The 27,767-nt window shown below is 42.3% G+C and overlaps 2 protein-coding genes and 7 non-coding genes across 27 annotated transcripts in view; 7 read left to right on the top strand and 2 right to left on the bottom strand.

Moving 5' to 3' along the window:
• Positions 1 to 23,533, top strand: part of LOC131132354 (ELKS/Rab6-interacting/CAST family member 1-like) — an 89,810-nt gene extending 66,277 nt beyond the window's left edge. For 7 of the 19 annotated variants that reach the window (XR_013630458.1, XR_009130357.2, XR_013630455.1 and 4 more), the window contains 4 exons: positions 5,335 to 5,482; positions 9,728 to 9,832; positions 9,976 to 10,052; positions 13,495 to 13,635. Coding sequence is in view for 12 of the 19 variants with exons in the window: in XM_078799365.1 (XP_078655491.1) it covers positions 5,335 to 5,482; positions 9,728 to 9,832; positions 13,495 to 13,680; positions 22,649 to 22,786 (577 nt within the window). In the remaining 7 variants the exon portion in view is untranslated. Of the gene's footprint in view, positions 1 to 5,334; positions 5,483 to 9,727; positions 9,833 to 9,975; positions 10,053 to 13,494; positions 13,681 to 22,648 lie in introns of those variants that run through there. The other 12 variants (XM_078799350.1, XM_058077908.2, XM_058077909.2 and 9 more) reach the window with 9 other exon arrangements.
• Positions 9,255 to 9,327, top strand: trnak-cuu (transfer RNA lysine (anticodon CUU)). The gene has a single exon. It is a non-coding gene; the product is annotated as a tRNA-Lys (tRNA).
• On the top strand, positions 15,250 to 15,322 carry trnak-cuu (transfer RNA lysine (anticodon CUU)). The gene has a single exon. It is a non-coding gene; the product is annotated as a tRNA-Lys (tRNA).
• Positions 23,534 to 24,416: 883 nt separating the features above from the next.
• trnal-caa (transfer RNA leucine (anticodon CAA)) lies at positions 24,417 to 24,527 on the bottom strand. The gene is made up of 2 exons: positions 24,490 to 24,527; positions 24,417 to 24,462 (listed from the first exon to the last, which is right to left on the bottom strand). It is a non-coding gene; the product is annotated as a tRNA-Leu (tRNA).
• Positions 24,528 to 24,771: 244 nt separating this feature from the next.
• On the top strand, positions 24,772 to 24,882 carry trnal-caa (transfer RNA leucine (anticodon CAA)). The gene is made up of 2 exons: positions 24,772 to 24,809; positions 24,837 to 24,882. It is a non-coding gene; the product is annotated as a tRNA-Leu (tRNA).
• Positions 24,883 to 24,949: 67 nt separating this feature from the next.
• On the bottom strand, positions 24,950 to 25,060 carry trnal-caa (transfer RNA leucine (anticodon CAA)). Its single transcript has 2 exons — positions 25,023 to 25,060; positions 24,950 to 24,995 (listed from the first exon to the last, which is right to left on the bottom strand). It is a non-coding gene; the product is annotated as a tRNA-Leu (tRNA).
• A 243-nt stretch (positions 25,061 to 25,303) lies between these two features.
• trnal-caa (transfer RNA leucine (anticodon CAA)) lies at positions 25,304 to 25,414 on the top strand. Its single transcript has 2 exons — positions 25,304 to 25,341; positions 25,369 to 25,414. It is a non-coding gene; the product is annotated as a tRNA-Leu (tRNA).
• Positions 25,415 to 25,735: 321 nt separating this feature from the next.
• Positions 25,736 to 27,767, top strand: part of wnt5b (wingless-type MMTV integration site family, member 5b) — a 49,340-nt gene continuing 47,308 nt past the window's right edge. The window contains exon 1 of the mRNA XM_058077723.2: positions 25,736 to 26,794. The gene's annotated coding sequence lies outside the window, so the exon portion shown is untranslated. The remainder of the gene's footprint in view (positions 26,795 to 27,767) is intronic.
• trnal-caa (transfer RNA leucine (anticodon CAA)) lies at positions 25,778 to 25,888 on the top strand. The gene is made up of 2 exons: positions 25,778 to 25,815; positions 25,843 to 25,888. It is a non-coding gene; the product is annotated as a tRNA-Leu (tRNA).

The raw sequence follows: 27,767 nt of genomic DNA, 5'->3' as shown, positions 1-27,767 counted from the left end.
GATGTGCTCAATGCATTTTTCCATCAGCACTTTTCCTTATCCTTCCTTGGGGGTTTTGTTAAACCTGGCTGTACCACTTTACTTTACGTATATTTTGTCGAAAATGAATCAATAATGTGTTGATGTTCCTTGCGTTGGTCGTATGTACGGCGCCATTGTTGTGCTGTTATGAAACAGATCTTCCGGTTTGACAATGCCGCTTTAGAAACGTTAGCTTCCACCACAACAACGCCTCGCGGTGTAAAGTGTAAACAGCGGCGTGGTACGAGCAGCGTCTCGTGTGTCGCCATGTCATTGGAAACAATGGAGAGCTGCTTCATGGCACGGTGACGGGCGAGAGCGGATTATTTTTAACACGTGTTTGTCTTGGAAAGACGCTGGCCAGTGTCACCGTGGACTCGATCCACGCTAGCGCGGGGGAAGTACGCTATCGGCATTGAACTCTCACACATGCAGCTACACACTCGCAAGCGTGACAGCACGGACGAGATAACGCAGCACACACTGGAAGCCGCCCTCCCGTGCACACAAACGCTTGGGATCCAAGAGTCGGAATGAGCATTCCCGATAAAACGAGGGCCTTTTAAGTGTTTTTTTTTAGGACGGGCCCGTGGTTGCCGTGCGTGCCGGGGTGGAGGTCAGGTGCCTGGTGCGTTCGTGTGCGTCTGCTTACTATCTCGCCTTGTCGCCACGCCGATGACATCATGGCACACGGCCGCCAAACGGACGGAAAGAATGCCTCTTGTCTCCTTTACAGGCGGGGAGGGCGAGCGATAGAGCGAGTGGTGGAGGATCGGCCAGGGAAACGATGAAAAAAAAGCGTGTACGTGTTCGCCAGAGATAGCGAGGACATCTGGAACGAATACCATTTTATCACCGTAGCTTATAAGCACAGTGCGCAGGCAGGTGAAGCTCTGCTTTACTATGAAATGGAAGGCACCGTTTGCATGAATAAGGAGAATGTTCCATTAGCCGCTTTTCCTCCCACATTCCAAAAACATGCTAGGTTAATTAGCGACTCCAAATTGTCCATAGGTATGAATGTGAGTGTGAATGGTTGTTTGTCTATATGTGCCCTGTGATTGGCTGGCCACCAGTCCAGGGTGTACCCCGCCTCTCGCCTGAAGACAGCTGGGATAGGCTCCAGCACCCCCGCGACCCTCGTGAGGAAAAGCGGTAGAGAATGAATGAATGAATTAATACTACTACTACAACTACAACAACAACTACTACAACAACAACTACTACTACAACTACAACAACAACTACTACTACTACTACTACAACAACTACTACTACAACTACAACAACAACTACTACTACAACTACAACAACTACTACTACAACTACAACGACTACTACTACTACAACAACAACAACTACTACTACAACTACTACTACAACAACAACTACAACACCAACTACTACAACTACCACAACAACCACTACTACTACAACTACAACTACTACAACAACTACTACTACAACTACAACAACTACTACTACAACAACTACAACAACTACTACTACAACTACAACAACTACTACTACAACAACAACTACTACTACAACAACTACTACTACAACAACAACTACTACTACTACAACAACTACAACTACTACAACTACTACAACAACTACTACTACAACTACAACAACAACAACTACTACTACAACTACAACTACTACTACAACTACAACAACTACTATTACAACAACTACTACAACTACTACTACAACAACTACTACAACAACAATAATAACAACAATAATAATAACAATAATAATAATAATAATAGTAAGTGGAGTGCTCTGAGAACAAAGCTGAGAACGCTGTGATTGGCTGGCCACCAGTCCAGGTGGTGGCCAATCCAGGGTGTACCCCACCTTTCGCCGGAAAACAGCTGGGATAGGCTCCAGCACCCCCGCGACCCTCGTGAGGAAAAGCGGTAGAAAATGAATTAATTAATAATATTTATATAATATATGATTATACAGGGGCTGCACAGCGGATGAGTGGTTACTGCACACCTCACAGCTAGGAGACCCGAGTTCAATCCCACCCTCGGCCATCTCTGTGTGGAGTTTGCATGTTCTCCCAGTGCATGGGATAGGCTCCAGCACCCCTCGCGACCCTTGTGAGGATCAGTGGTAGAAAATGAATGAATGAGTTTCTGTGTGGTCCGGTAGCAAATGCGCCACGGACCGGTAACGGTCCCCGGCCCTGCGGTTGTGGACCCCTGCATCGAGGCGCGAGCATAGGCTACAGCGTCACATAGCTTGTGACGCACACCTCCAAAAAAAACACCAAACCGCACATTGCGGCGAGGTGGACCGTAAGGTTTGTGATTTGTCTGCTGTTTTACCGAGGCGTTCAAAGAGTTTTTCCAATTTTGGATCAACATTGCCAATTATAGGCACAGTTGTAACCAGCCCCAATAACAATCCCCTTCTCTCCTTAATCGCCGTTGTTCACTAGCGAAACAGAAAGCTATGCTCACTGAATTTACTCTCCGGAAAACACCACCCCTTAACTTTTCGTCAGGGAATCGCACCTCACGCACTCAACCCTGACGCCAAGCTATAAAAGGATCAAGACGGCGTCAGAGGGGAAGATGCACCCAAGCATCATGCAATCCTCTTGTGTGCGTCGCTTCCACGTATCGGGGCACGTTCCCAGTCTGTCGGTTTAGTTCCGCTCATTCGTCAGTCGCCAACAGAATTGATCAATCAAATCCCTGAGCGCCGCCGCACGGATGCATGGCGGGACGCTGACAGCGCGGTCAGTGAGGTTGACCATAGAATCCTTGAGCCCGTCACCCGGGCCAATTGTGTCATCCGTCTTCATTTAGATGCTCTCATCATCGCATTCCTCGATTTTTTGCGTGTGCGCAACACACAGCAGGGTGTTTTGGGCGGATCCGTATAATTGCACGTTTTTTTTTTTATGATTGCAAATCTGTATGATTTATACGTTGCGGTGCGTATAGAAAAGAGGAAACGGTCACATCTGAGCCTGTAATCACCCAACCATCGCTTTGTTTGCCTCGCTTGTTGACAGTGTGCGTTTCACATGTTTTTAACCAATCAAACGGCCGCTAGCAGTTGACATATGTTCCCCTTTTAGCTGTCCGACGGTCGTCTTATGTCACACTTGAAAGAATATATGTTGTGGTTTGGGTTCGGTTTGGCCGGACGAACATCCTGACTTTGCACATTTGAAACTTAGGAACGAGGAACTTAGGTTGGGCTTTGACCTTCCACCTCTGGAAAGAAGATTTTCAAGTGAGAGACCCCACACGGGATAATAAAAGTCATAATTTTTTTATGTGATTTTTGAATTTGTGTCTAGGAAGCGAGCGATGTACGATGCTCGCAACACGTTAAAAAATTAGCGCTCTCGATGTAGCCGCGTAATTGTTGTAAATAGGCGTTTTAACAATGTCTGCAGTTTCAGCCAACCTAGCTGGGAATCACCGCAATAGAAGACAACACACATTTATTCAGACGTAGTACCCGGACTGACCTGTGAGCGGCAGCAATGAGCCAAACGGTACCCAGACTGCCTTACCCAGTACAGCGGAACCTTAGCGTCGCTCTATCGCTGCGGAAGGTCCGACTCTAATCGCAACGGACCTTAACTGAATCAATTTTTCCCCATCAGAAATGAAGTCAATCCGGCGACTCTCTTTCAGAAAGCCAAAAAAACATTAACCCAAAACATGTGTTTATAGTTTAAATTGGCATATACCATATTTTCCGGACTATAAATGGCACTTTTTTTCATAGGTTGGCTGTTCCTGCGACTTATACTCCAGAGCGACTTACATATGTTTTTTTCTACCTAATTGTGCATTTTTGGCCTTGTGCGACTTATGCTCCAGAGCGACTTACGTATGTTTTTTTTCTGCCTAATTATGCATTTTTGGCCTTGTGCAACTTATGCTCCAGTGCGACTTATGTATGTTTTTTTTCTACCTAATTATGCATTTTTGGCCTTGTGCAACTTATGCTCCAGAGCGACTTACGTATGTTTTTTTTCTACCTAATTATGCATTTTTGGCCTTGTGCGACTTATACTCCAGTGCGACTTATGTATGTTTTTTTTCTACCTAATTGTGCATTTTTGACCTTGTTTGACTTATACTCCAGTGCTGCTTACATATGTTTTTTTCTCCCTAATTGTGCATTTTTGGCCTTGTGCAACTTATACTCCAGTGCTACTTTCATATGTTTTTTTTCTACCTAATTGTGCATTTTTGGCCTTGTGCGACTTATACTCCAGTGCGACTTATGTATGTTTTTTCTACCTTATTATGCATTTTTGGCTTTGTGCGACTTATACTCCAGTGCGACTTATGTATGTTTTTTTTCTACCTAATTGTGCATTTTTGACCTTGTTTGACTTATACTCCAGTGCTGCTTACATATGTTTTTTTCTCCCTAATTGTGCATTTTTGGCCTTGTGCAACTTATACTCCAGTGCTACTTTCATATGTTTTTTTTCTACCTAATTGTGCATTTTTGGCCTTGTGCGACTTATACTCCAGTGCGACTTATGTATGTTTTTTCTACCTTATTATGCATTTTTGGCTTTGTGCGACTTATACGCCAGTGCGACTTATGTATGTTTTTTCTACCTTATTATGCATTTTTGGCTTTGTGCGACTTATACTCCAGTGTGACTTATGTATGTTTTTTTCTACCTAATAATGCATTTTTGGCCTTGTGTGACTTATGCTCCAGTGCAACTTACGTATGTTTTTTTTCTACCTAATTGTGCATTTTTGGCCTTGTGCGACTTATACTCCAGTGCAACTTATCTATGTTTTTTTTCTACCTAATGATGCATTTTTGGCCTTGTGCGACTTATACTCCAGTGCGACTTATGTATGTTTTTTTTCTACCTAATTGTGCATTTTTGGCCTTGTGCGACTTATACTCCAGTGCAACTTATCTATGTTTTTTTTCTACCTAATTATGCATTTTTGGCCTTTTGCGACTTATAATCCAGAACGACTTATAGTCCAGAAAATACGGTAAATACATATAAATGATGGATGAAAGGGATACATTTTCCCACACATAAGACTCTTAGCTCTCAACATTGAACATGATTGTTGGCCCAGACTGTCAGGTAAATAAACACAAGCTAATCGATCAGGCTAATCTTTAGTAACATCAGACAGTCGGACCTTTTCGGACTTTGGTTAGAAAGGAAAGGAATCTGTCTCAGAATTGGCCCAATGGTCTTCTTATGTGTGGTACTCATAGATGTGAATTGTTGATGTGAATTAGCCAACAGTGATCCAACATTATTAATGATATGTGCAGGCAAGAAGCGCTGCTGGCAGCCATCAGTGAGAAAGACGCCAACATCGCCCTGCTGGAGCTCTCCTCATCCAAGAAGAAGAAAACCCAGGAAGAGGTGGCGGCACTGAAGCGGGAGAAGGACGGCCTGGTGCAGGAACTCAAGCAGCAGGTAGGAATTTTAGCAGCGCGATGGAAGACGTACGGGAGCGTGACATACACATGACATACTGTACACATGTGGGGTGGGGGGGTTAGAACAGGAAGGAAGACATGTCTATGACACAAAGAGCTAAAGAAAACACAAAACGGCAAAGAGGAACCCGCTCCAGATGTGTCCACGGTCTTCCGACCACCGAGGGGTAAATTTAGGATTTACCCCTCCCACTCCTCGCCGCACCAACAAATCTCAGGGTGACAACGCTTTCATACCGATGGGTGTTGATTTATCTCTACTAGAGTACAAACTCACATGCAGGCCACCCGTCACTCTGGTGCATGTTTACAAAGTTAAACACACACTGGACCAAAGAAGGATATAAACGTGGCAAAACGCATCGGTGGTTTTTCTTCTCCACCCCCTCAGAGGATGAGGCGTTCACTGTCTCACGAATTAATGTCCTCACATTCATACCTATGGATACCTTTGGAGTCGCTAATTAACCTAGCATGTTTTTGGAATGTGGGAGGAAACCGGAGTACCCGGAGAAAACAGGTGGCCGAGGGTGGGATTGAACTTGGGTCTCCTAGCTGCGAGGCCTGCGTGCTAACCACTTGACGCCGTGCAGCCCCTGCATAATCATTCATTCATTCATTTTCCATTTTTATTTAGGAAAGCAGGAAGTGAACAAATGTAACAGTTACTGATTGTAAAAGTACCAGATGGTACTAATAATTTAATTATTTTTTAATACATAATTTAATTTAATGGGGCGGCACGGCGGACTAGTGGTTACCGCGCAGACCTCACAGCTAGGAGACCAGGGTTCAATTCCACCCTCGGCCATCTCTGTGTGGAGTTTGCATGTTCTCCCCGTGCATGCGTGGGTTTTCTCCGGGTACTCCGGTTTCCTCCCACATTCCAAAAACATGCTAGGTTAATTTGCGACTCCAAATTGTCCATAGGTATGAATGTGAGTGTGAATGGTTGTTTGTCTATATGTGCCCTGTGATTGGCTGGCCACCAGTCCAGGGTGTGCCCTGCCTCTCGACCAAAGACAGCTGGGATAGGCTCCAGCACCCCCGCGACCCTCGTGAGGAAAAGCGGTAGAAAATGAATGAATGAATTTAATTTAATTTAGAAAGCAGGAAGTGAACAAATGTAACAGTTACTGATTGTAAGAGTACCAGATGGAGGGGTAGGATTTAATAAGCTTTGCTTCTTCCTACTCCTTTTGGACATGTGGAACTGTGAATGTGATGCATTCATTTGTAATCTGATGCTTGTTCAAATGAAATTAAACCATTAGCATTAGCATTAGCATTAGCATTAAAGCAACTGACACACAAAACAAAACAGGATGACCGAGGATGGAATTGGAACTGAACTCGGGTCTCCTAGCTGTGAGGTCTGCGCGCTAACCACTCGACCGCCGTGCAGCCCCCGCTACTTTCTGTTGGGGAATTTTTGCCCATTTGTGCAAAATTCCGAGAATCAGGAAATACAGTTTTTCCACCCCAGAGCATGGAAACGTGTCGAGTAACGCCATCGTAGCACACATCACTTTCCATCACTGGCCCTTCGCAGGTCCTTTATGACACATCAGGGGTCTCAAACATGGTCCCTGTCAACTGTCTGAATATATGTGTGTGTGGGGTGGGGAACAGAGTGGGGTGTTGTGGGCTCGCTCTTTGTCTCCATCCCCCATCCCGCTGCCTCGCTCCCTCTGTGGTATCATAATTTTCAGTCCCTCCATGATGGATCACAGCTGAGACTTCCTCAGTATTCCCGTCTGTGTATGTTTGCGTGAGCGCCAGGCGAGTCGAGGCCGCCGGGCGTATTTTTAGCTCCCTCCTCGTGCAAGTGTCACACGAGAGTAAAGCTCCCGGAGAGTGAGTAAAATGAGACGACAAGTGCGTACCATATAAAACGCAAGTATGGGTGGGAAAAAAATAAGGTTGCTGGTGCAATTCTTTGGTTGATACTAAGGTAGCTTGGGCTTTAGGGGCCATAGTTATCAATGTGAGTGTGAATGGTTGTTTGTCTATATGTGCCTTGTGATTGGCTGGCCACCAGTCCAGGGTGTACCCCGCATAAAAATGCAAGTATGTGTGGGAAAAAATAAGGTTGCTGGTGCAATTCTTTGGTTGATGCTAAGGTGGCTTGGGCTTTAGGGGCCATAGATATGAATGTGAGTGTGAATGGTTGTTTGTCTATATGTGCCCTGTGATTGGCTGGCCACCAGTCCAGTGTGTACCCTGCATCTCTCGCCCGAAGACAGCTGGGATAGGCTCCAGCATCCCCACGACCCTTTCAATAGAAAATGAATGAATATTATTATTACACACAATGACACAATTCACACAGAATGCTACACTCACACAGCCATGAAGGTTAATCAAACATTTACATCCAAGCATGACTCAGCAACTTTGCACACCGATAACTGTCCCTATGATGTTACAATAATCTAATCTACAACCCCCCCCCTCTCGTCTTATCACAGTTGAATACATTTTTTTTTTCTTCCACAACTCAGCATTTTTTCCCCCGCTACCTCACCCCGCTTCATTTGTTTCTCACTCTTTGTAACGGTTGGAATGGAATAATATGTGATTAGATTTAGCTGGAGGGATAGCGCCAGGGTCAGCATTCCTGATAATTAAGAAGTCCACCACGAAAAAAAAAATGGAGGGATGGGGGCAAAAGACGGCCAAAATTGATTTGCCTTTGCTTTTTTTTTATTCACGATTTGTGCTGTCTTAAAAAGGGGGTGTACATGAGGATGGTTGGGGAAGGGCGGATCAGGTGAGGAAATGGGAGATAAAATCTTCAGGCGAGAGGCGGGATACACCCTGGACTGGTGGCCCGCCAATCACAGGGCACATATAGACAAACAACCATTCACACTCACATTCATACCTATGGACAATTTGGAGTCGCTAATTCACCTAGCATGTTTTTGGAATGTGGGAGGAGAACATGCAAACTCCACACAGAGATGGCCCAGGGTGGAATCGAACTCGGGTCTCCTAGCTGCGAGGCCTGCGTGCTAACCACTCAACGCCGTGCAGCCCCTGTATAATCATTCATTCATTCATTTTCTATTATTTAGGAAAGCAGGAAGTGTAGGAAAGCAGGAAGTGAACAAATATAACAGTTACTGATTGTAAAAGTACCAGATGGAGGGGTAGGATTTAATAAGCTTTGCTTCTTCCTACTCCTTTTAGACATGTGGAACTGTGAACTGATTATGGGTTGCATTCAATTGTAATCTGATGCATGTTCAAATGAAATTAAACCATTAGCATTAGCATTAGCATTAAAGCAACCGACACACAAAACAAAACAGGATGGCCGAGGATGAAATTGTAATTGAACTCGGGTCTCCTAGCTGTGAGGTTTGCGCGCTAACCACTCAGTAAGGAGGACTAGAAAGAAGAAAGGATGAGAAAAGATGATCTGGGAAGTTGGGAAAGATCAATGCAGGGAAGAAGGAAAATGCAAAGATAGAATGAAACGAAAAAAAAGCACGAAAATGACAGATGAAGACAAAACGGAAGAATGCAATGATTAAAAGGAAGGCTAAATAAAGATCAAGGACGGAGAAAAGACCAACATCGGGAATGAGAGAAAGTCGGAAAGGAGCAGATCCATGAAATCAGTCACAGACAAAATCCGGAGAGACAGCAATGAGGGAAAACTGCTGTCTCGCATTTTGGTTGCCAGGTTATTGAAATAGGGCTAACTATTTCTGACTACATGACCCCTACAGGGTCAACCAGCCCGGCTAGCTCAGTCGGTAGAGCATGAGACTCTTAATCTCAGGGTCGTGGGTTCGAGCCCCACGTTGGGCGCTTCTGTTTTTTTTCCTTCTTTTATCGATATTTACATTCACGCTTTTTTGTCATCTTTCTCTTGTGCCGTGAGCCAACAGACCGTTCTTACGTCTCACTCCTTCACCGCTCCAAGGTTGGCCGTAAAGCGAGATTTATGACGCTAAGTTGGGAAACAGATAGAGGGGCGGCTGAAAGAGGATACACGGCTGCGGAGGGAGGCGATGAGAGGAACTCAGGAAGGGAAAAGATAGGAAGCGGAAAAGACAATGTTATTTTGTTCTCAAGGGGGGGCGGGGGGGTTTAATGGCGCACGTTCAAGGTTTTAGCGGATCAAGTGCTTTAACATGCCGAGCGATTGTCAACAGAAAATAAGACAACAACCTATAACCTTGCTACGACATTTGATATGTGCTTTCAGACTCAAAACAGGATGAAGCTGATGTCGGACAACTACGAGGACGACCACCTGAAGGTGTCCCCCAACGTGGACGTCCCCAACAACCACAAGCCCTCTCCAGACCAGGTGAGGCATCCGCCGTCTTCTTTAAATCTTAGAATCCTAACAATCCTGCCAAAAAACGCAACTACTTCCTGTCCCACTAAACTAACCACCCACTCCCAACTCACTGCTGTCTCTGGATTCACGCTGCCCCCGTGGATTCGCAGGACGATGAGGAGGGCATTTGGGCCTAGCAGGTCCTTCTTTTTATTCCCACCCCCCCTTCACCACTTTGTACAGACGGGTGAGCATCCTCATGCCTGTTGGGAATGCGCTCATTGTGTCACTTCCTTATCATTCATTCACTTCCTGTCACGTGCTTTTTTGTGGTACACTGGTTTTGTTTACTGTCCATCATCGCTGCCACGACTCATTTATATTTTGTAGCGCCGCCATTTATGTGCATATATATTGTTTTGTGTCTCTTTTGTTCTCTTTTATACCGTATTTTCCGGACTATAAGTCACACTTTTTTTCTTAGGTTGGCTGTTCCTGCGACTTATACTCCAGAGCGACTTTTTTTCACATTGTTTTTTCTACCTAATTATGCATTTTCGGCCTTGTGCGACTTATACTCCAGTGCGACTTATGTATGTTTTTTTCTACCGAATTATGCATTTTTGGCATTGTGCGACTTATACTCCAGTGCGACTTATGTATGTTTTCTTTCTACCGAATTATGCATTTTTGGCATTGTGCGACTTATACTCCAGTGCGACTTATGTATGGTTTTTTTCTACCTGATTATGCATTTTTGGCCTTGTGCAACTTATACTCAAGTGCGACTTATGTATGTTTTTTTTCTACCTGATTATGCATTTTTGGCCTTATGCAACTTATACTCCAGTGTTACTTATGTATGTTTTTTTCTACCTAATTATGCATATTCGGCCTTGTGCGACTTATACTCCGGTGCAACTTACGTATGTTTTTTTTCTACCTAATTATGCATTTTTGGCCTTGTGCGACTTATGTATGTTTTTTTTTTACCGAATTATGCATTTTTGGCATTGTGCGACTTATACTCCAGTGCGACTTATGTATGTTTTTTTCTACTTAATTATGCATTTTTGGCCTTGTGCGACTTATACTCCAATGCGACTTATGTATGTTTTTTTCTACCGAATTATGCATTTTTGGCATTGTGCGACTTATACTCCAGTGCGACTTATGTATGGTTTTTTTCTACCTGATTATGCATTTTTGGCCTTGTGCAACTTATACTCAAGTGCGACTTATGTATGTTTTTTTCTACCTGATTATGCATTTTTGGCCTTGTGCAACTTATACTCCAGTGTTACTTATGTATGTTTTTTTTTACCTAATTATGCATTTTCGGCCTTGTGCGACTTATACTCCGGTGCAACTTACGTATGTTTTTTTTCTACCTAATTATGCATTTTTGGCCTTGTGCGACTTATACTCCAGTGCGACTTATGTATGTTTTTTTTTTTACCTAATTATGCATTTTTGGCCTTGTGCGACTTATACTCTAGTTCGACTTATGTATGTTTTTTTCTACCTAATTGTGCATTTTTGGCCTTGTGTGACTTATACTCCAGTGCAACTTATGTATGTTTTTTTCTACTTAATTATGCATTTTTGGCCTTGTGCGACTTGTGCGACTCCGGAGTGACTTATAGTCCGGAAAATACGGTAATTGCTTTTAAAGTACTTTGACGTGCTATCATCATTTACATTGTTACATTTTCATGTATGTTGTTTGTGATCATGGTTTGCAACAATCCTTTTCTGCCCAAATACAAGTTCTCGTGTAGCTACACACACACACACACACACACACTCTCCTTAGTGTGTGAGGTGGGTAATTTGCCATAGCACATTACATCCAAACACCGGGTGCCTGTGCGCCCTCTTGCACGTTCATTCTGAGGCCATTTTTTTTAATGGCATTTTGCCTCTTTAATGGTCTCTGCAAGTATTCGATGCGTCGCTGAATAAAGACAAGGACGGCGTGTAAATGTGTTTTTCCTTTTAAATAAAATAACCTCACATGATGACAGGCTATCGCTGGTCCGAGCCAGTGCAGGCTCGATGCATACGCCGATGCTTATGTAAATAGTACTGCTATTTATTTTTGGATCGACTGATAATGAAAATAGTGGCTCTCTTATTGCTGTACGCAGTCCGTTTAAGCTGTATGCACTCCATATAATGTACGCATGCATCCTCTGTGGCCTTTTAATGTAATTTCACCGTATATATATATGTATATATATATATTTGAGACAATAAATGAATAGTGTGAGAGTTGTAGGGAAATAAATGTATCCAGGCAGTCGGCGGGCTGAATGTCTCTCTTTGGAGTGATTTCACAGCGTAGTCAGGGTGCGGTAGGCCGGCATGGGAGGCTAATAAAACAGGCACTAACACACACACACACCCACAGCGGCGTGGAATTATTTCTCCCCTGAGATGCTTTCATAGCCCCGCTTGATAGCACAGTGGGCTTGTTAAAGTGTACAGCACAACCCCAAATATTCTCTAGTCTTTAACATAAATAATAAATAATACATTTAAAGGAACAGTCATGTTTACAACTGGATCGTCTTGAACTTTTTTAATGCTACACGATCTAAAGAATGACTAAAGCCTGGCTTTGACTGAGTTCCAACCGTACTATATAAGTGTCTTATAAACACTTTACGCCCGAACTATACAACTAATCTTCCTGAGGCCTGAGGGGGCCGGACTTCCTACTTCGTCGCCCCTCTGCCGCTAACGCAAGGCTGTTTTTACAGACGTACTCGCCAAAGATGCTCTCTGGTTCTACCATATCTTACTTATTGTGTGGAAATACGGGCTAATAACTATAAAAGCAATGTTCACTGGCTAAATGTACTGCAAAAAAGGTCAGTAAGGATAATTCATAATGCCGCCTACAGAGAACATACTAACTCCTTATTTCTAAAATCACAAATACTTCAACTTGCTGATATAGTTCATCTTCAAACAGCTAAAATAATGCATAAGGCTAAAAAATTATCAGTTACAATCAGTAACTGTTACATTTGTTCACTTCCTGCTTTCCTAATATAATTTAGGTTTTTTTTCATTTAAATTACATTTTGTATGTATTTAATTTAATTACATTTAAATTTATATAAATTTAAAAAAATATTAATTTAATTTAAATCATCGTATCAGCAGAATTACCAAACATTGGACTGTTCACCCACTAATAGGGAACGTGAGCTGGGTTAGACCGTCGTGAGACAGGTTAGTTTTACCCTACTGATGATGTGTCGTTGCAACAAAATTTAATTTAATTTAATTTAATTTAATTTAATTTAAAAAAATAATTTAATTTAATTTTGAAAAAAAAAATTAAATGTAATTTAAATTTAAAAAAAACTTAAATTATATTAGGAAAGCAGGAAGTGAACAAATGTAACAGTTACTGATTGTAAAAGTACCAGATGTAGGGGTAGGATTTAATAAGCTTTGCTTCTTCCTACTCCTTTTGGACATGTGGAACTGTGAACTGATTATGTGATGCATTCAATTGTAATCTGATGCATGTTCAAATGAAATTAAACCATTACCATTACCATTACCATTACCATTACCAAGATCCTCATTAATGTTTTGAAAAATCTGCAGACCACCAAGCTGAACGCCCTTCCCAAATCCTGCATTCATTGTCTTTCTCCCGATACTCCCAGATCCTCTCTCCTCTCCTGGATCTGGACCAGAACCGCAGCAAACTGAAGCTCTACATCAGTCACCTGACCTCGCTGTGTCAGGAGCGAGACCCCGTCATCCTGCAGGACTTTGCTCCGCCCCCCGCCTATCACCGCGCAGACTCCGCCTCCTGGCACGCTCAGCTGGACGGCATGACGCGGGAGCAGGTACGTTTTTATTGCCGTTTTTTCCATAACTTCTGGAGCTCGTTTGTAGGCGCATTAGCGACTCAGATTTACAAGCGCTTTCATTTTGGGAGCCACCCAGCAACCATAAGTGTTTTTTATATATATATATATATATATATATATATATATATAGAAATACACTAAGTAGATGCATAGTTAGGTTGACACGTCACAATTACACGTTCATGTGAGTCATGTGAGGAGTTAAAGTGGAAACACCATGCTGACTGTAGTCTAATGTTTCACTTTAATGTGTTGATTGTACCATCTGTGTCTGTGTGGGTGTGTGGGCGGGGGCACAGGGCGTACACTTTTTGGCACCTCCTTTGACATCACCCAAGAGATTTACACCAGCGGGTCACCTGGCGACAAGCGGCTGGCTGCGGAACAAATAGACTTTCATTTTATTAAACTCTCCCTTTTTAAAAAAAAAATAAATTAAAAAAAGATCTCTGGCAGCAGGATGATTGCTGCCTGGTATGCGGAGCGGTAGAGACGGCCATTTATTTGACTTGTCATCACGGAAGGAGGGAGGAGAGAAAATCAAATAAAAAAACGAGGACAGGGAAAGAAATGGTTAGCTAACACGGTCATATTCCATTGGAACATACTGAAAACATATCAGGGATATGTCTCGCCAGGCGTGAATTAGCATGAATTATTGAAAAAAAACAAAAACTTGTGCTCATGACGCAATAAAATGTTTCAAAGAAATTGGAACAGAATGAAAGTTCTCATTTAAATAAAATAAAACATTTTTGTCACACTGCTGTCATGACAACAACAAAAAACTTAAAATTAACACAAGTGTACTCATAGGTTATCAGATGGTTTGTCTGGTATCAGGCCCGGTATCATGCCCCCAAGTGCCAGTATCAGCTGATACCAGACAAACCATGTGATGATCTTATTATTACATACTATTTAATCAAAAGACCATTTAATTTAAATATTTGTTCAGTCTATTACATGTATTACATGTATATGTAAACAGTGTAAACACAATTATTTACTTTACTTGTCTTACTGTTAACTGTTACTGTTACTGTGATTGGCTAGGGCCAATTCATGCTGTAGTATGTTCATTCATTCATTCATTTTCGACCGCTTATCGTGGGTGGGGGGGGGGGTGCTGGAGCCTATCCCAGCTGTCTTCGGACGAGAGGCGGGGTACACCCTGGACTGGTGGCCAACCAGCCAATCACAGGGCACATATAGACAAACAACCATTCACACTCACATTCATACCTATGGACGATTCGGAGTCGCCAATTAACCTAGCATGTTTTTGGAATGTGGGAGGAAACCGGAGTACCCGGAGAAAAACCACGCATGCATGTGGAGAACATGCAAACTCCACAATCGAATGGAATCGAACTCCAGTCTCTTCGCTGTGAGGTCTGCGCGCTAACCACTTGACCTGCTGTAGTATGTGATGATGAAAAATATTGTTTTCCTGATGCTAATATCAATGTGATACTGATATTGATAATATCAATATGGTACCAGGACCATTCTCTAGCAGAATTGAAGGGGGTGAGAAATGTGGCCCGGCTAGCTCAGTCGGTAGAGCATGAGACTCTTAATCTCAGGGTCGTGGGTTTGAGCCCCACGTTGGGCGTACTGTTTTAGGAAGCTTCCTCACAAAGAAATACGATACCCCCCCCCACCCTCCTCAACCTCATAGAATTTGCTTCACCATATTATGGTGTCACTCAAGTTATGCGAAGTTCATGTAAATGGCCAAAGTCATGATTAGATAAACGGACAGTTGGTTTCTTAGTCCCCGGGTATGACCCTGCAGAGACATTTGGCATGATGGCAGACATGTTTTTCAATCAGTCTCACTCAAATTTGCAGCAAATTATGTGATGATGTGGTGAAACGGCCCAGAGTTACACTGGCTGTTTTCTACAGCAGGCCGAGCGGTGGAGGAAATGAAATTAATAACAGCGCCACCATGTGGTCTACTTGCCGGAAAAATTATATCAACACCTATACCAGCTATATATATCACTATATTGACGGTCACTAAACTAAAATAAACTAAAATAAAATAAAATAAAATAAAATAAAATAAAATAAAATAAAATAAAATAAAATAAAATAAGGAAAGCAGGAAGTGAACAAATGTAACAGTTACTGATTGTAAAAGTACCAGAGGTGTAGGATTTAATAAGCTTTGCTTCTTCCTACTCCTTTTGGACATGTGGAAAATAACATAAAAATAAAAAAATTAAATTAAATTAAGTTAAAAAAAAACTTAAACTATATTAGGAAAGCAGGAAGTGAACAAATGTAACAGTTACAGATTGTAAAAGTACCAGATGGAGGGATAGGATTTAATAAGCTTTGCTTCTTCCTACTCCTTTTGGACACGTGGAAAATAAAATAACATAAAAATAAATAAAATACAGTGAAGAAAATAAGTATTTGAACACCCTGCTATTTTGCTATTTCTCCCACTTAGAAATCATGGAGGGGTCTGAAATTTTCATCGTAGGTGCATGTCCACTGTGAGAGAGATAAACTAAAAAGAAAAATCCAGAAATCACAATGCATGATTTTTTAACAATTTATTTGTGTGATACAGCTGCTAATAAGTATTTGAACACCTGAGAAAATGAATGTTAATATTTGGTACAGTAGCCTTTGTTTGCTATTACAGAGGTCAAACGTTTCCTGTAGTTTTTCACCAGGTTTGCACACACTGCAGGAGGGATCTTGGCCCACTCCTCCACACAGATCTTCTCTAGATCAGTCAGGTTTCTGGGCTGTCGCTGAGAAACACGGAGTTTGAGCTCCCTCCAAAGATTTTCGATTGGGTTCAGGTCTGGAGACTGGCTGGGCCATGCTAGAACCTTGATATGCTTCTTACGGAGCCACTCCTTGGTTTTCCTGGCTGTGTGCTTCGGGTCGTTGTCGTGTTGGAAGACCCAGCCACGACCCATCTTCAATGCTCTGACAGAGGGAAGGAGGTTGTTCCCCAAAATCTCACAATACACGGCCCCAGTCATCCTCTCTTTAATGCAGTGCACTCGTCCTGTCCCATGTGCAGAAAAACACCCCCAAAGCATGATGCTACCACCCCCATGCTTCACAGTAGGGATGGTGTTCTTCGGATTGTACTCTTCATTCTTCTTCCTCCAAACACGCTTATTGGAATTATGACCAAAAAGTTCTATTTTGGTCTCATCTGACCATAAAACTTTCTCCCATGACTCCTCTGTATCATCCAAATGGTCATATGCAAACTTAAGACGGGCCTTGACATGTGCTGGTTTAAGCAGGGGAACCTTTCGTGCCATGCATGATTTCACATCATGACGTCTTAGTGTATTACCTACAGTAACCTTGGAAACGGTGGTCCCAGCTCTTTTCAGGTCATTGACCAAGTCCTGTCGTGTAGTTCTGGGCTGATTCCTCACCTTTCTTAGAATCATTGAGACCCCACGAGGTGATATCTTGCATGGGGCTCCACTCCGATTGAGATTGACCGTCATGTTTAGCTTCTTCCATTTTCTAATGATAGCTCCAACAGTGGACCTTTTTTCACCAAGCTGCTTGGTAATTGCTCCGTAGCCCTTTCCAGCCTTGTGGAGGTGTACAATTTTGTCTCTGGTGTCTTTGGACAGCTCTTTGGTCTTCGCCATGTTACAAGTTAAAGTCTTACTGATTGTATGGGGTGGACAGGTGTCTTTATGCAGCTAACGACCTCAAACAGGTGCATCTGATTCAGGATGATACATGGAGTGCAGGTGGACTTCTAATGGGCAGACTAACAGGTCTTTCAGGGTCAGAATTCTAGATGATACACAGGTGTTCAAATACTTATTTGCAGCTGTATCACACAAATAAATTGTTAAAAAATCATGCATTGTGATTTCTGGATTTTTCTTTTTAGTTTATCTCTCTCACAGTGGACATGCACCTACGATGAAAATTTCAGACCCCTCCATGATTTCTAAGTGGGAGAAATAGCAAAATAGCAGGGTGTTCAAATACTTATTTTCTTCACTGTATAAAATAAAATAAAGTTTTTGAAAAATAAAATTATATGAGGAAAGCAGGAAGTGAAGTTATTAACAGTGACTGATTGTAAAAGTACCAGATGGAGTGGTAGGATTTAATAAGCTTTGCTTCTTCCTACTCCTTTTGGACATGTGGAAAATAAAATAACATAAAAGTAAAAAAATAAAATAAAATAAAGTAAACAAAAATGTAATTATATGAGGAAAGCAGGAAGTGAACAAATGTAACAGTGACTGATTGTAAAAGTACCACATGGAGGGGTAGGATTTAATAAGCTTTGCTTCTTCCTACTCCTTTTGGACATGTGGAAAATAAAATAACATAAAAGTAAAAAAATTAAATTAAATAAAGTTAAAAAAAAATTAATTATATGAGGAAAGCAGGAAGTGAACAAATGTAACAGTTATTGATTGTAAAAGTAACAGATGGAGGGGTAGGATTTAATAAGCTTTGCTTCTTCCTTTTCCTTTCCTACATTTGAAATAGCATTTATCATCATATTCTATTAAAAAAACGTGCACACTTGCAAGGCCTATTTTGTTTGTGTTAGATGTGACGGTGACTTTTTTCTTAATATTTTACATTTTTGCTTGTTTCAGTGTTTGATTTTATTTGGACAAGGTGCCTCGGGTCAATAATAAGCAGCCACGGGCTGCACTTTGGACACACCTCGGCCTTAAAGTGTTCGTTTCTGCCTCTTAAACAACAAGCAGGGGAAAAAAAACGCAGCACTCAGTCGGCAGCTCTTTTTTCTTGTTTCCCCCCCCAAAAAGTGGCGCCTTTTGAATTAGCCGTGCAAAATAAAGCAACGCGTCATGGAGGCTGTTACTCATCCGTGTCGCATGCGATGTGTGCATGCCATCGACAGACCGCTTCTTTGGCACGCAGACCTTAGCTGCATCAACGCCTTTACAAAGATAAAGCTAAGTTTTGGTCCTGATTTATCTATATGTTTATTATTGTGGTTGGACGTCGTCCTATACATCACAATTTTTTTCAGCTGCCATGTTTGTTTTTCCTTCCCCTTGAGCGCAGACTGGCAGACGACACCGTGGGTGTTTGTCTGCGCTCTTTTGTGATCGCTGATTGGCCGATCCAAAAACAAGACAGGGCGTCGCTGGAGCCTTTTTTAAAGCTACTATAGCTGCTGATAATACAGGATGGAAGGTTTAGGTGGAATCTAACGATAAAAGTGTCCTGGGACGGCAGTAAAAACAGTAGCCCCCCCCGGGGGAGATATGATATTAAAGCAATTATCACATTATCACCCAACAACATTGTTTGTCTTCAGCTTTTATAGCCAAGGTGAGCGCCCCCTATGGAGCACTTTGGTGCCTCACCGACGCTATTTTCTCCCGAACGGTGCAATGACTTTGAATGCACATATTTGTGTTTATGTTGCTTTTGGGCTTTACCACAACATCGTGATTTCAAGCCTGTTACGTCTTATTGCATATTTTCTTCCTTTAAGTTGAAATGCACCTACACGAAGGCTAATGGCTAACCGCTGATGACCTTCATTATTATTCTGTCCATGCATTACATTATAGCGATCCAATGCTATTTATTTATTTTGTATTATTTCAAACTGAGACAAAAAAACATAAAATTCAAAGCACAAAATGAATAAAGACCCGCCATCCACGAGTACGAGCACGGGGTTTGTTTTTCGGAGCGATTACGTCACTGTGATGTAACAGACAGTTACTCAGTAATGTCATGAAATCTTAAAGCACCTTTATGCATTCCCACGTAGTATTAGCATTTGGGACCAAATACGTAAAACAGGGCAAAAACAGTATAATTGCCTGGGAGAATGTTAGCATATTCAGCATATGGTGCGTTCAAGTGCGTTCGAGTTTGCATGTTCTCCCCATGCACGCGCGGGTTTTCTCCAGGTACTCCGGTTTCCTCCCACATTCCAAAAACATGCTAGGTTAATTAGCGACTCCAAATTGTCCATAGGTATGAATGTGAGTGTGAATGGTTGTTTGTCTATATGTGCCCTGTGATTGGCTGGCCACCAGTCCAGGGTGTAGCGGTATAAGCGGTGATAAGCGGTAGAAAATGAATGAATGAATGAATTTTGCCCATCGACCAAAATCCTGAACACGATCCCGTCTATCGTCTCGTCTCGTGAGTTGGCTGTCCCGTGACACTCGTACTATTAAGTGGATTGAACATGGCCTAAACATATTATGTCTATCACCCTGGAAGTGGGGCTGTACAGTGATCGAGTGGTTAGCGCGCAGACCTTACAGCTAGGACACCAGAGTTCAATTCCACCCTCGGCCATCTCTGCGTGGAGTTTGCATGTTCTCCTCGTGCATGCGTGGGTTTTCTCCGGGTACTCCGGTTTCCTCCCACATTCCAAAAACATGCTAGGTTAATTAGCGACTCCAAATTGTCCATAGATATGAATGTGAGTGTGAATGGTTGTTTGTCTATATGTGCCCTGTGATTGGCTGGCCACCAGTCCAGGGTGTACCCCGTATCTCTCGCTCGAAGACAGCTGGGATAGGCTCCAGCACCCCCCACGACCCTCATGAATGAATGGGCGGGGCTGAACTTGGAGGTTCGGACCCTTGGTCACAGATCCTCCATATGGGTCAAGATCGCTGTGAATATTCTCATTCGTGCTGCATTCAATTGATCGCAGATGGACTGTTTGGGTTGCCTCTGGTCGCTCGCTCAAGTTTCGAACCGAACTCACGGGGGGTAGCGGTCTGATATCTTTCAATAGTCGGTTTTGGCCCCAATTTGTAGCGCCCCGGGTTGCAGACGTTCAAGGTCTACAGTGTCAAGATACATACACACGCATCTCATTTTGTTTCTATACTGATAACGGAGAGACCTATATCGTGTGTGTGTGTGTGTGTGTGTGTGTGTGTGTGTCTGCAGATAACAATCCATCACGATAATGGAGCCTTAATGGCCGTCGTAAAAATCATCTTCAACAACCTGCACTTTATCTGTGCTTTCCGCCAACCTCAGTCACACACTAAATCAGGATCCTTCTTTGCAACACACACACACACACACACACACACACACGTGTACATATATATAACATATGTCATACGGTATGGACGCAAATTCAAAGCTTTAGAGGTTGTTTCTGCAGCGTTTGCACACGCAAAGGCCCGCCAAAGCATGTGAAAATATCCCACGTTCTTTCGGCAGCTCATAAAAAGAGCACTTGTGCAAACAGTTTGATTCCGAAAGCAGGACATGCCTCATCAAACCATTTATTTCATCCTCGCCACGTCTGACGTTGTATCACTTGTCGACTTCTTCTCCAATAAGGTCAAGGCCGGGGGGTGGGGGTGGGGGGGGGGGGGGGGGGCAGACACCTTTTCTAAATCCTCAATCAGCTCCCTATCTTATCTTTACTGCCGTGTTTTTCTGAGGGATTGCAGCCAAAAAAAAAAAAAGCAGTCGAGAGGTCAAATATGTTGTTACACTTTAATGGACTGATGCAACACTATTAATAAATAATAGACTTCTTTTTTTAAATGTACTTATTTTTATTGGGTTTGTTTTTACCCTGCGAATGGTAGTCATGCAGGTACGTGGAATCGAACTATGGAATAGAGTCTTGAACCAGTCATGATGTACTATATATATATATATATATATATATATATATATATATATATATGACTATATTGACACTTACTATGGTACTCATTATTACTCTTACTCTTATTACTATTACTCATTATTACATTATTACTAAGAGCATAATGGCTTAAAAATAATCACAACAGGAAAAGGGAGGACTATATTTAATTTTTTTAATTATAATATATATATTACTTTTACTTTATTTTTCTTTATTTACTAATAATATTTTGAATCATTATTTTTTATTTTGGCATAAAGTCTCCAAAACAGGAGGACAAGAATATTATGATTAATTTTCTTTACTTTTATTTATTTCCATGTATTATTCCATGTATATTATTAGTTAGACATTTTATTACATGATTAATTATACTGTATTTTATGTTATGTATTTTAATTAAAATGCCCAATTAAAATTAATTTTACTATAATGTGCTTCGTCATTAAGGCGAGTCTGGCCCCATGGCCCCTTGGCCTATGGCCTCTGGTCCCATGGCCCCTGGTTGATGGACCCTGTTCCCTGTCCCCGTGGTCCGTGACCCAAGGTGCCTGGTCCCTGGACTATTGTCCCTGGTCCCTGGTCCCTGACCTCTGGCGCCTGGCCCCTGGCCACTGGTCGCTGGTCCCGTGGTCCGCGGCCCAAGGTTCCTGGTACCTGGACTTTTGTCCCTGGTACCTGGCCCCTGGTTCCTGGTTCCTGGTCCCTGGTCCCTGGCTTCATGGCCCCTGGTGCCTGGCCCTTGGCCCCTGGCCCCTGGTCCCTGGCCTCTGGTCGCTGATCCCGTGGTCCGTGGCCCAAGGTGCCTGGTCCCTGGACTTTTGTCCCTGGTACCTGCCCCCTGGTTCCTGGTCCCTGGCCTCGTGGCCCCTGGCCCTTGGCCCCTGGTCGCTGGTCCCTGGTCTCTGGTCCCTGGCCCCGTGGTCCCTGGCCCATGGTGCCTGGCCCCTGGTTCCTGGTCCCTGGCCTCGTGGCCCCTGGTGCCTGGCCCCTGGCCCCTGGTCCCTGGTCCCTGGTCCCTGATCCCTGTTCCCTGGTCCCTGGTCCCTGGTCCCTGGTCCCTGGTTCCTGGTTCCTGGTTCCTGGTTCCTGGTTCCTGGCCTCTGGCGCCTGGCCACTGGTCGCTGGTCGCTGGTGCCTGGTCCCTGGACTTTTGTCCCTTGCCCCTGGCCCGGTGGTCACTGGCCCCTGGCCCCTGACTCAGCAAATCCAAACACAATATATTCCAAAAATATTTTCTGGGTGGCTTTCCAAAACGTGTGCTTATGTCCCCTTTTTGTCCCTTTCCAGTTGGAGGCAGAGTTAGCGCTGTGCGAGAGGGAGGGGGCGGAGCTCCAGGAGTACGCCAACCAGGTGCTTCAGCAGATCGCCGACCGCTGCCCCGACATTTTGGAGCAGGTGGTCAACGCCCTGGAGGACAGCAGCTGACCAAGTAGTAGATATCCACCATCTTGCTTAATCACCGTGTACAGTGAGTTTTGACGTGCACACTGGTTTGTCTTTTTGCTGCTATCTTTCTTCTTCTGTGGTGTCCCCTTCAGGACTCCTCGCAGTCATCCCTTTACTCCAAGGAAGGAATTCTGTTGTTTTTGGATTTGGAGGGGATATAAATGTTACATATTTTTGCTTTTGCTAATATATATATATGTGTATATGTATATGTAAAACACTAACTAAGTAGACAATTTACAAATATTGGGAATCGCCACATTGTGGATGAATGAATGGAATAAAAGAGGGAGACGCTTTTGCCTCACAGTTTGTGTGTAATATCATTTTATGGATTGGATTTTGGAGATCCGGCTCGAAGACAAATGTGTCCGCCTCTCGATGCCATTATCTGGTCCTTTCACGTGCATGCCGCGCTTACTCTGTATTCCTTATCTTGTCACACCGCTGCTGCTTTATTTTCCTATCCTCTCACAATATAATGACATTATTCCACAGCCCGCTTTTTTTCCCTATCTGTGTAGTTGCAGCATCCTGTTACACTTCCACTTGTTTTTTTTTTTAACTCTTGCTGCACCAAATAGTTGACAACACCTTCACCTTAAAACAGGGGTCTCAAACTCAATTTACCTGGGCAAGGCTGGGCCGCATCAGGTTCCCCCCCCAAAAAAACGCATTTATTAAAAACAGAAAAATGAATAAACTTTGCTTTGGTTCCGATTTTCTACAATAAAAGCTCTGATCAAACATTCCACTGTTCTCAAATATCGTAATTTTTATTTTTCTACACAAAATAAGATGAAAAATAAATAAACAAATCAAGAATAAAGAATATTAATCAATCAGTAATAAATAAATAAATATAATAATAATAATAATAAAATGGCAAATAATAAAAAAACTTAAGAAACCACATATAGTTGGTGGGTAGACAAATTATTTTTTTCAGATTAAAATGAACAAAGCATTATTAGAGCCCTGTAGACATGACAAAACACGACTATAGTCACATTTATACTCTTTTATTTACAACATATTGCGCAACTGCAGGGTCTTGAGACACATGCTAACTCGCCAACTAGAGAGCTATAGCGACTTAAACGGTAGCCTTCAAGTTATTTCCTTTAAACTTAAATAGCCAAAAACTTACCACTTCCACACGGATACGGAGGATAACTACTAACAGTTATTTAACCTTTAACATGAACATTAATCAAACGTAATAATTTTTTTCTGGGTACATGATACCATACAGCATCCATATCAAACATTAAACTTTCATATCAAGGCGGGGGCCTCAAACTAGTGTCCTGCGGGCCATATTTGTCCCGCGGGCCGCGTGTTTGAGACCCCTGCCTTAAAAGGTACATTTTTAGCTCTTTTTTTCCGTTTTAAAGCATGTAGTGCAGTCAGTGCACAGAGGTACATTCAGGAAAAGAGTCCACTCAAGCCAATAAGCCGATCCAAAATAAACCATGCGCTAAATCATACACATTAATGGATGTTATCACAAGTTGCTTAGTCTGCTAGTATTTAGCATGCAAATGATGATTAATGATGTTTCTTTTATTGTTCATTGTCAATTTAGTAGTTACTACGTCTAAAACTGTGTCAGGAGTGGGATTTGAACCCACGCCTCCATTTGGAGACCAGAATTCCCAATTTGGGGAAGGTTTGTGAACCTTGAGTCTGGCGCCTTAGACCACTCGGCCATCCTGACATACATCAAACTGAATAAATGTCAATACAAACAAACACAAAAACTTTTTATTCCAACTCTTAAATTGACACCAAGTGCTGAAACATGTTTTCGTGCCAAGGTGGGAAAAAAGTGGAAAAGGGAATTGCTGGATGTTTGGACTGTCGGTGGCTATGACATTTTTTTGTGATGTGTTAACTGTTTTGGTAGATAACATAATAATTGACATATATGTAAGTTTGTGTATTTATTCAGTTTATTGTATGTCAGGATGGCCGAGTGGTCTAAGGCGCCAGACTCAAGGGTCACAAACCTTCCCCAAATTGGGAATTCTGGTCTCCAAAAGGAGGCGTGGATTCAAATCCCACTCCTGACATTTTTTTTTTTAAATATACCAAAACACTCAAAATCAGTCATTTTAGTAGTTACTACGTCTAAAGCTGTGTCAGGAGCGGGATTTGAACCCACGCCTCCATCTGGAGACCAGAATTCCCAGTTTAGGAAAGGTTTGTGACCCTTGAGTCTGGCGCCTTAGACCACTCGGCCATCCTGACTTACATTAAATTGAATAAATACACAAAATTATTATGTTATCTACCAAAACAGTTAACAAATCACAAAAAATGTCATAGCCACCGACAGTCCAAACATCCAGCAATTCCCTGTTGCACCTTTTCTCCATCTTGGCACAAAAACATGTTTCAGCACTTGGTGTCAATTTAAGAGTTGGAATGAAAAGGTTTTATTTGTTTGTATTGACGTATATGTAAGTTTGTGAGTTTTAGTACTTTGTGTATGTCAGGATGGCCGAGTGGTCTAAGGCGCCAGACTCAAGGTTCACAAACCTTCCCCAAACTGGGAATTCTGGTCTCCAAATGGAGGCGTGGGTTCAAATCCCACTCCTGACAGAGTTTTAGATGTAGTAACTACTAAATTGATTGATTTTCAGTGTTTTGGTATATTTTTGGACCAAAAAATGCTGTGTCAGGAGTGGGATTTCAACCCACGCCTTGAGTCTGGCGCCTTAGACCACTCGGCCATCCTGACTTACATTAAACTGAACATATACACAAACTTACATATATGTCAATTATTATGTTATCTACCAAAAAAATGTCATAGCCACCGACAGTCCAAACATCCAACAATTCCCTTTTCCATTTTTTCCCACCTTGGCACAAAAACATGTTTCAGCACTTGGTGTCAATTTAAGAGTTGGAATAAAAAGCTTTTGTATTTGTTTGTATTGACATTTATTCGGTTTAATGTATGTCAGGATGGCCGAGTGGTCTAAGGCGCCAGACTCAAGGGTCACAAACCTTCTCAGAATTGGGAATTCTGGTCTCTAAATGGAGGCGTGGGTTCAAATCCCACTCCTGACAGAGTATTTTTGTCTAAAAATATACCAAAACACTGAAAATCAATCAATTTAGTAGTTACTACATCTCAGGAAAACACACCAAATTCAAATTCTATCTACCAAAACAGTTAACAAATCACAAAAAATGTAATTTAGTTATTTTAGTTGTGTAAACAACAACAACACAAACAATTTAACAATACTGTGTGTTCAATGTTGATGGAGACCTGCATTGCTTAATACCGTGTTTATATATTTCGACCCAAAACGTGGGTTCATAAATGCCTCATAATTCAATGATACGCTTCTAATAGTCAGCCTTTACTGCGCATGCGTCCAGATGGCCTCGTTATGGCGGTGTGGGTTCAAAACGTCGCCCTGACAACCTCTTCTTTCCCTCCCCAAATTTGCTCCACTTTGATGGACACACCTTCTTTAGTTAGAAACACCCCTTCCTATCCTCCTCCTCCTCCTCACTTTGACACTTTCCACTCCACGGAGGAGCAGATTCGACAGTGGGAACCACAACTTTTAGGGTGTCAAACTAGCTAGGTAACTGCTTAGCATATTAAGATATTCTACTTCCGTTTTTTTCTTCTTCGGTGTTGGAGGACTTTGTTGGACGTCTGTTTTCATTAAAACTCACTGTTCCTGACACCTGTTGTTCGGACCAAGCTAGCTTTGGTGTCGTTAGCTATTCCAAAGTGGACTTTTAAGAGTTTTTTTTCCTCATTGGAAGCTTGTTTAAGTGTCTTTTTTTCTATAAATGGACTTTGTGTGACCCAAGAAAAGGGACTTTTAAGGTGAAGTCATCGCGACTGTAAAAATAAAAGCACAACTAAGTGGAGTTGTTGGGCATTTCTCAGCCGCACTTTTCGGACTCTTTTTGGGAACACCTTAGCAAACGAAGTGGCATCAAGCTGATAAGGTAAGAAAAAGTTGTATATTAAACTGAAGCAATTGCATTGTGGTTAGTTTGTGTGCAAGTATAAAAAAAAGTTTTGGTTTTTTTTAAGTATTTTTCTTGCATTTGAAGCTGTGATTGTAAAGTTGCCATTGCTGTTGGGACTTTTCAGTACTTTCGCCTCCACGGTTGCTCTCAACATAAGAAAAAATGTGCTCATATGTCAGCTTGTGGTGAAATGTAACTTGTGTATTTAGCCTAAATACTATGCGGTGCTTCTATTTTGGGTTAAAAATGATGCACAACCGTCTCTCTCAGCATGGAAAGAAACTACATGTATGAATTTGTATTTTTGTGTTGTAAAATCCTGAAAGTGAACTTTAAAGCATGCATGCGTGTGTTTTAGTTAGGAGGGAGCACAGCATATGAAGACTTGGGTAAGATTTATGGTGAACTTTGACCTCTGTGCATGAGCACACAGGTACCAGGAACTAACACAACAATCTCTGCAGCCAAATAATCAACAGGAGTCCAAATCCAATCCTAATGATGATATATGCTGGGTTTCCTCAAGGTTGGATGCAGTGATGTCATGTCACCGTTCAAGCAAAATTCCTAACCGGTTAGTGTGTGTGTGCGTGAGAATGTGAGACCTTTTTTTCCCCCCCAAAAAAACTTGTGGATTCTACGCTAGCAGCACTATGCGCTTAATTGTAGTTATTGTGTATATAAAAGGCTCTGGCCGGCTGGCGTGCTGCACTGGCCTCCCCACCGCAAGCCACAGGTCCGATTTAACCTCCTCTGACCCGGCTCCATCATATCCACGCATCATTCAGAAACTTATGTTTGCTTATTTATATTCACGGACGAGAAACAATGGGATTGAACCTGAATAATATTTCTGTGACATCCACAGCAAGAACAAAAAATTTGCCAGCGATGCTGATTTTTCACAGAATTTTTCAATACCGTTGACCTATTAAGCTCCTCAAAACAT

Source organism: Doryrhamphus excisus, linkage group LG2, assembly GCF_037039965.1.
Source record: "Doryrhamphus excisus strain RoL-2023G ecotype Guam linkage group LG2, RoL_Dexc_Guam_v1.1, whole genome shotgun sequence".
Classification (NCBI taxonomy): Eukaryota; Metazoa; Chordata; class Actinopteri; order Syngnathiformes; family Syngnathidae; genus Doryrhamphus; species Doryrhamphus excisus.
The sequence above is the reverse complement of the archived record's forward strand: the minus strand, read 5'-3'. Positions and strand labels throughout refer to the sequence as shown.